General features: G+C 41.4%; 1 protein-coding gene across 2 annotated transcripts in view; it reads left to right on the top strand.

The window, feature by feature from the left end:
- Window positions 1-5,756: 5,756 nt before the first annotated feature.
- The window catches only part of vwc2l (von Willebrand factor C domain containing 2 like), a 40,024-nt gene continuing 37,169 nt past the window's right edge, over window positions 5,757-8,611 (top strand). The window contains exons 1-2 of one of the 2 annotated variants that reach the window (XM_033987109.2): window positions 5,757-6,312; window positions 6,884-7,429. In XM_033987109.2, the coding sequence (XP_033843000.1) occupies window positions 6,989-7,429 (441 nt within the window). In that variant the 5' untranslated portion in view covers window positions 5,757-6,312; window positions 6,884-6,988. Of the gene's footprint in view, window positions 6,313-6,592; window positions 7,430-8,611 lie in introns of both variants that reach the window. The other variant, XM_055230563.1, reaches the window with a different exon arrangement.

The following is an 8,611-nucleotide window of genomic DNA, read 5'->3' as shown; positions in this document are numbered from 1 at the left end:
CCCTGCATATTTATAATGAGTTAAAAACACTCTGTTCCACCTTGTGATGTCATGTGCTAATACAAGAAGTGCTCCTCTGTCTTTTTAAACTCCATACACCTTCACTAAAATCATTTGGATAATTTTAGCCCTGGAATCCCCAATCTCTACTGAACTAAAGGTAAAAGGAGCTGTTAACTTCAAAACTACCACTACATGAAATTAAAAGGTGGGACAGAGCCTTTTGAGCTATGAAGTTGTAGACAGACTATTAATGTAGGATTACTGAAACAATGAAACAAAACACAACTCCAGGTATGTTTTTGATGAGGTAACAAGAGTATAACATGGCTTAAAGCTCACAAGAGTCATTTTTGCATAATATAGGACCTTTAAATATGTATTGAATTAGTACACAAATGTGTCTTTATTTAAGCACACAGATACTGTCCAACTGTACTTAGTATATGGATAATTTAGTGAAGCTTTACTTTTTATTGCCTAATCAGCGGGAGACTGTGCTGTAGCTGGACCCAAGGATTATTTCTGTCACAGTAAAATTGCAGTAGCGGCTTGGTTAATTTAAATACATGTACAGAACACTCAGAGTAGGAGCCATAAAGCTTTTGTTTAATATAAAATTCCTGCATGAGAAGTCCTTTCCAATGCTTTATTAGGCACATCCCCTATCTCTATAAGAACTGGATTTATGCTCCACTTGTACAAAAAGTCCCCATTCACCTGAGGCTTTATACTACCTCCCACTATCTGCATCCTATCCGGGCTGCTCTCTCTCTTCCTTGCATTCAGTTTAATAAGTTAGCGTGAATAGCTGTGACCGAGCACAATGCCTGGGACCTGCTAGCAGCCTATAAATGTAGCCCTAATGGCAAAACCATTATAACACTCGGAACGGTGCTCCACTGTAGTGAATGCGTTGCTGGCGGGAGGTGGTAGAAAGATGTCAGGATGGCTGAGGAGAGGAGCGGGGAGGAAGAGGAGGGGGAGAGGAAGGGAGGTGAAGAGGCTGAGTTTTCCATTAGCTGATTGAGCTTGTGAGCTTGAGGTTTGTTTGACTTGCAGCAAATGTAACAGAGATGTAAATAAACACCTCAGCAGAATGTCACAAGACCGCTCTCCTAAGTGTACTCTACGCTGTGTGAAAAACCGCCAATGAAAATGGTATTTGTTTGCTGGACTTTCAGGAAAATATGGTCACTGGAGAGGGAAATTACTATACTATTTTTTTTTTAAGGATTTGGATGAAGAAAAATAACAGTTTAAAAAATAACAATAATTATAATGCAAGCGTTTTACAAATGCACAGTAAGTTTAGTGTTAGGTGGGTTAATCATTCTTTCACTCTTCACTGACACTGACAACTCCCAGTGCAGTGATTCACTTTCCTGGCAGCTCTTAATGCAAAAAGTGCAGATATATCACATAGTAAGCGGTAGGTAGGGTAGTAGGGTAGGTCTCTTGCCGAAGGACACAACAAGAGTATAAAAAAGAGAAGACATGAAGTAAACCATGCGTAATCGCTCTACCTTCTTAACCACCGTCTTAGGAAGAAGTCAGTGCGTTTAAGTATGAGTCACAGTAGCTCAGTTAGCAGAGTGTTCTTCCTCTGATCAGAAGGTTGGCGGTTCGAAACCTGCTCTCGACATAATAGTCAATGGTAGAGCGATCAGATCCACTAACTCACTGGTTGCCAATGTAATTCCAGCTCAGATGAATGCTATCGTTGTGTCCTTGGGCAAGACACTTAACCCACCTCGCCCCCAGTGTCTGCGTACTCTGGTGTATGAATGGGTGAGCGGTTCCTTGATGCAAAGCACTTCGAGTTCCTTGTTGGTGGAAAAGTGCGATATAAAAATGTGACCACTTAGTTTCAGATTATTACTTTCCAAAAATAATGCTAAACAAGTAATTTATGAAATCAGCGATGGGTATAGAATGGATACAGTAATTAACTATTCTTAAACTTTACAAACAATTTTTTTGCAGTTGTTGTGAAGTAGCTACTTTTACTTCTATACTTCAAAAGCACCCCAACTTTTTTTGAGTTCACAAGTTGATGACTCATTCCACGTCTGTATGCAGTTCACTACATTTGGGCAATCGGGGGTTTGTCTTGAAGTGAAAGTGATTTAAATGTAAATAAACGCCTCCTCAGAGCTTCATGAGGCTGTCTCTTAAATGCAGGTATATGCTGTGTTAATTGGGGGCGTTCTGTGCACTGCTGTTTCTCCTATCATCCTGCGTTGTGTTTCTCCTGAGCCAGAGTGAAGGTCTAATGGAGCATGGCGTGCTGGAGAAGCAGCCCTAGCGGTCGGAGACAACACATCTCACATTAAGATCGCACATTTACTCAAGTGCAATGTCAGATTTAATAAATGATATATACTTGTTCTGTAGCCCAGTAGAGCAGTGTAAGAGGAAAGACAAGAGGCGATACTAACCACGGAATGTTATGTTTTTTCTTTGTAACCGGGTCAACGGCCACGATGTTTCACTTAAGAGGGGGATGGTATGTGGGCAGAAGGTTTGCGGAGCATATTTGATCACAGAGGAGTACTATGGTCCAAGATGCATGATTTATTCTGTGGAGAGAAGATATTTTTATCTAGCTACAAGCAAAGTATGCATGGTTAGCAAGAAAAACAGTTGAATGATTCCCAAGAGAGTAGGCCATGATCAGGAGCATGGAGTAATGGGTCTGGAATGAGGAGATTACATTATGTTGTAGAGTTTATGGTACAGTAGAAGAAAGCAGTGAAAATGTTTCTAAATATGATGGTAAAATAACTGGTAAATGTATTTGTAATAAGGTACTAAGGTAAGAGCCAGGAAAGAACAACATTTTTTGTGCTAATGTTTTAAAATAACTGAGTGCATGATTTTTTTTTTTTTTTTTCTATGTAATCAAAGTTTCCTACCTTTCTGACCACTGGCTGCTTTTCACAACATTTGAAAACATAGTTCAGTGACTCACTTCCTCTCAATTTGCGTCATTCAATAGCAGCAGCACATAACACAAACATCTGTTGTTTTTCCCGGTAGATAAATCTAATAAATTGCTCTTCCATTATTCTCTGCTAAAATGAGGTCTGACGTGTAACCGGGCTGTGCTCCCTGCCTGCTCCTGGCTAATGTTTCAGCTGACACACTAATTATACACTTAGTGAGCGTAACCCAGAGTTTGACAAAGCCACGCTCTGCCACAGGTTTTGTTTTGATTGCAGCTTTTCCTGTATGTGCATTTCTAACAGCTGTCACCTGCCCCTAACCCCCTCGTGATCCCTGTCGATGGTATTACTCTGAACCGGAGCATTTATAAACAGAAATTAACGGCACAAAATATTAGTCTAAATTTTATTAATAGACACACCAAATCACTAAAAGTATAATTTTCTGGGTAAGCTGGTTTGTAGGCTAATACTTCTTCAAATTATAATTTTGCAGCAGGTTGGTCACAGAAATTCTAGACAAATCTAGACAAAACTGACATCAAACTAAATATGTAGTCATCTAAAAAGAATGTGAGTTGCTGGACATGCTTTTTTTTTTTTTTTTTTTTTTTTTTTTTTAAGCGCATGGCAAGGAACTGAACACGAATGAAACACAATGCAACTTCATTTTAAGATAGACACCAAAGATCCTGTGTTATGATGAAACATTTACATTTTCATAAAAATCTATCATTTCGTGTTCGTAATTACCTGCTGACATTTGGGCCAAAGTATTCATCACAAGACTAACCATTGTTCTTTCTTGTGAACCAATTAGTAAAATCACGCAACTACTCCCCTAAATGGGAAATCAAGACATCTCTCAGAACATCAGGTCTTACTTACATTTTAGATTTTTTTTTTTTTAGTGAAGTACACATTTATGGAAGGACGACGGAAGGACATCTCACTTGTTTAAGTTTTATTTATGCAAGATGAATAATGAACACAAGGCATTTGGGTGTTTTCTTATGAATAACGTGGACATATTTAGGTTAACTATGAGTTTTTATAGCCTTCTTATAATAGAATGCGAGTGGTGATGATGGGACTGCTCTATAGCGGAATACTTCTTATACTGTAATGTATTTTTATACCAGTTGAGTCGTAAAATGCACAGCCCATTTTAAGTTGGTTGAGTTAATGAGGCAGTAGTGGCTCTGACCTTGTGCGTCGTGCAGCAGACTGTCACATTCAGGTCTAGTTCACCCTGGGGAGTGACAGGTGTTCCGACAGGGCCGCGCCATTATATTCAACAGCAGCTTTTAATCATTGCTCACATTAAAGCCAGGCTGCTCCACATCCATTGGAACAGGTAAGGTCAAGAGGTCGCAGTTTATAAGATGAGAGGGATTCCACTTAGGAATGACTAATGAATTGATGGTCTTCTGGGTCACATATCTTTACATAAGATAAATAAATGTTGCCACTGTATTTAAGGTGGGCCAGAGGAGGAAGGAAATACTTACCAGAGGTGTGACCAAGTCCCAACCTTGTTTTGCATGTCTCAAGTAAGTCTCAGTCTCAAGTCTTTTGCCTCAAGTCCAAGTCGAGGTTCAGTGTCAGACAGGCAAGTCCAGTCCCAAGTCCAAGTCTTTAAACCAAACGCTCAAATACAGCTCATGTTTTTGCAATTTAAACATTTGGGTTTGTTTTTTTTTTTTTGGGGGGGGGGGGTTTCTGGCCCATGGTTATTCGTAAAAACTGTCTTAGATATAAATAATCAGAGGGACATATTCTACTTTTCTTCTATAAAAATTAAGCAGAGAAGAGTTTTTTCTAAGCACATTCATATTTTTGATACATGTTTTTTAGGGGAAACACCAAGTCATCTCAAGTCACAAGGCTCAAATCCAAGTCAAGTCCTGAATCACTGACCTTCAAGTCCAAGTCGAGTCTTGAGTGTTAGTCCATTTTATCAACTCACGCCTGACTCGAGTCAAAGTCATGACTTGTAAGTCGTCATCTCTGCTACTTATTGTAATTTTCACTTTTTATACTTCTTCACAAACCAGCACTTGACTGAAATTAAACTGAATGAACAAAGCTAAAAAAAACAACAACCTAAAAACACTATTATGCACATGTTTTCAGCACTTCAGTAACAATAACATTTTCTGATATTTATATAATCACTATAATGTTTGTGAAATCTGTTTTATGTCATATTTTGTGACAACATAATTGTGAAGTGTCAAATAATTAACAACTCACATCGTGTATGTATATTGTATAAGAATATAAACACATTAATTCAGTTCATATGTAGGCCTACTTCAAAATGATTATTGACTGTAATCCAAGTTGTAGTAAAGCATAACACTTTTGTCCAAACTTAAATGGGGTAGTCAGACCTTTTGATTATAAAAAGTGTCATAATGTCATCAGAGCATTTTGTACTGCTACATTATGGGTTTTCAATTCAGTAATCAAAATGATAGTGACCTCGGAGCTGAATTAAATCCAAATAAAACCCCTTGTTATATTGTTTTGTGCTGAGCAGTCACACTTCTTTGGAATACAAATATCTCGCGCGTGCACACTTCAGATACGTGCTCTGTCAAACACGCCTGAGGTCAGATCCACTCTCACGCACTGGACCCACTCCTCTGTTTACCAGCTGCTTCTTCACAAATAACGACTTCTACTTGATCTTAGCCCTTTCCCTCGCGCTTAACCCTTGCCTGACCGGCTGCTGCTGATGCCGTCGTGTCCGTGGGTGACGCGTGAGATGCGGGGGGCGCTCTAGTCTCTGCTCCGTTCAGTGCAGGACGCAGGAGGATCGTCGCTCTCCAAGGTGCTGAAACTCGGAGCGCTCTCTCCTCACTCTTTTCCTCAATCGTGGAAAAAAAAAAACAGCTGAAACTGCGACTACATCTGGCTTTTTTCTATCTTGGATTTTTAAAATTTTAATTACAATAGTGGATGTGGAATGAGTGCACGCCAACAGTGACACTCCTGCGTTCAAATGTCTACCTGCAATACTGGGGAAATAGACTTCGGATGCTTAGGAAACGCCAGAGGATTCAATACGCATTTTGCCATTTTAAGTCCTGTTCTGCACAGCAAACAGGCGCCAGAAACGACAGAAGATGACAAATGAGATCTACTTTGGATTTACGTGGAAATGTGTTTGATTGCTCTTAAGCCTCTGTGCTACAGCCGAATGGGAGGAATATTGTGCAGAGGATCGTACTGAATTTACCAGTGTGGATAAAAGTGAAGTTTGCTCTAGGTTTCTACAGTATACATAACTAACGAAAATTCTATGTTTTGGGCTTTGTGGCATCGCGTCAAGTGCACATCGGAGCTTGTTGTCGCGGTGAGTGTGCTCATATAGAAGTAGTTTAAATGGTGACTGAGCTGACGTGCCACTTTATGAGCAACGGATTTCAAAGGCTAAGCAAATGTTTATTTAGTCTGAGTGGATTGTGCGGCTTTTCCTTCCCGAGCGTTTGTCATTGTGCATTAAACATAGATTGGCGAAGGCTGTTAGCAGCTGATATCCTGACATAAGCTTTAGTGCCTTGTCATTACCAGAGGCAGAATGAAAAACTAGTCAAATGGTTACAGGCGAATGACTACCTGTTGTGTCTCCGCAGAGTTTGTGCCAAACCTCAGCAGAGGCTTGCTTTGGGCGGCATGTGGAGCAGAATACAGTGATGAGCCCACTCCACCCAGACACTCTCTGAATGCATGATTTAACCTGTTCTGCTCCAGTGTTGGACCTATAGCCGCTGCACTGTGGTAATAACATAATTATGCAATAACTGGCTCATAGACTCTGTAAAGTATAGCACTATATGGAAGTGCTGGATCCTGGATGTCGCATGTGAAGCAGGTGTAGTAGTAACGAGGCTCCACATTTCTTGTGTGTGCTGTTCCCGCTGCAGCCCGTGTCTCTGGAGTGACGCCGATGTCAGCGCAGTGCGGAGCGGATCCAGAGTGGACCCCGCGAGCCTGAAGAGATGCCACGAACAAGCTTGCGCTGAAAGTGGATGTCCGTTACGCGGCTGAACATGGGCCCTCCCCTGCTCCTGCGCGTGCGCTTATGGGCCGCTGTGCTGCTCGTGCTGATCGTGCTGGTCCTGAGCGCAGCTGTGGCCCCGGCCTCAGTGGGGAACCCCCCAGAGGACTACACGGCGGACGAGGCGGAGCGCCAGGGCGCAGATAATATGGTGTTCGATGACTACCGCGGGAAGGGCTGCGTGGACGACAGTGGCTTCGTGTACAAATTGGGTGAGCGCTTCTACCCGGGACACTCGAACTGTCCGTGCGTGTGCACGGAGGATGGACCTGTGTGCGACCAGCCCGAGTGCCCAAAACTGCATCCCAAGTGCACCAAAGTGGAGCACAATGGCTGCTGCCCCGAGTGCAAGGAGGTGAAAAACTTTTGCGAGTATCGAGGGAAAACCTACAAGATTCTGGAGGAATTTAAGGTAAGCCTCTCCTGCTTTAAGCTTGGTGCGGGGTGCCTCAGGATTGCTTACATGCAAAATATTCCAAACGTTATGCCAGCAGTATTCAGTTAAGTCCTGCTATGAGATATCCTCAAAATGAATTGGTCTGATGGTGTTCTCCCCACGTGCACTAGCACACTGAAGAATGCTGGAGGAGCCTGAGCTTTTAAAGAACACCCACATAACCTACCTGTGGCGCACAAACTTGAAAGTGAACTCTTTGGGCTGCCTGAAGTTAATACGATTTTCCACCAACACTTACTCCTCCTCAACAATGTGTTTCAAGGGTTTACAAGAATTAGCATTGTACATCTCTGAAGGCACCAAGATGGCTGCCCCAGTGATGTCATCCTCACTTTATAGATAAGACTACCTTAAGTGATGACATGTGACTGCTTTATCTTACATTACTCTGTCAGTAAAGCTGTATGGAAAAAGCATTAGCACTGGAATATGTATGAAAGAATTTCAGTCCATGTCGATAGTCCTGATTGAAATTCTGCAGCAGCACAATGCAGGAGACAGTACATAAGATATGATAAGACACAGGCCACAATATCTGAGTTCTCAGAGAAGATGAGGTTACCAAACAATACACATGAAAGAGTGGTCTATAAAGTCATCTCCCTATTGTGAGGAATAATCTGTTCCACCAATGCACTGTCTAATTGCTTTTTCCACATAAATTGGATAGGGCTATGCTATCTATATTTAGCTCACAATATTTGAGTTATTACTTTCTTATAAAGCCAAAATTCAATAGCTTTTTATCTTTAAAGCCAAGGTTGTGCCATCTTAGACCAATGACATCCCATGAGTCATGCCTCATCCAATCAGGTGCGAGGAAGGATTTATGTTGGTTTGTCAGAGAGAAGAGAAGGACCAGGGCCATTTCATAATTAGAACACCAGAAGCCAGAGCTCCTGTTGTGAACCAGAGAAATTGAACAATTCAGGGTGAAAACCTTGTGAGAGAAGTGTTAAAATAGTTCCATAGACGTGCCAGATAAAAGATGCAATAACTAGAGGTACGTGCTCCAAAAGAAGCACTTACCAGTCATATTCTTTTTAAAGTGTGTCTCTGGGTCAGGGTTTACAGTATTCAGCATAGAAAGGTGCTATTAGAGTTTCAGTATATGGACCCATAAATGAACAAAAGTGG

The sequence above is a fragment of the Periophthalmus magnuspinnatus genome, chromosome 21, assembly GCF_009829125.3.
Source record: "Periophthalmus magnuspinnatus isolate fPerMag1 chromosome 21, fPerMag1.2.pri, whole genome shotgun sequence".
NCBI lineage: Eukaryota > Metazoa > Chordata > Actinopteri > Gobiiformes > Gobiidae > Periophthalmus > Periophthalmus magnuspinnatus.
The sequence above is the reverse complement of the archived record's forward strand: the minus strand, read 5'-3'. Positions and strand labels throughout refer to the sequence as shown.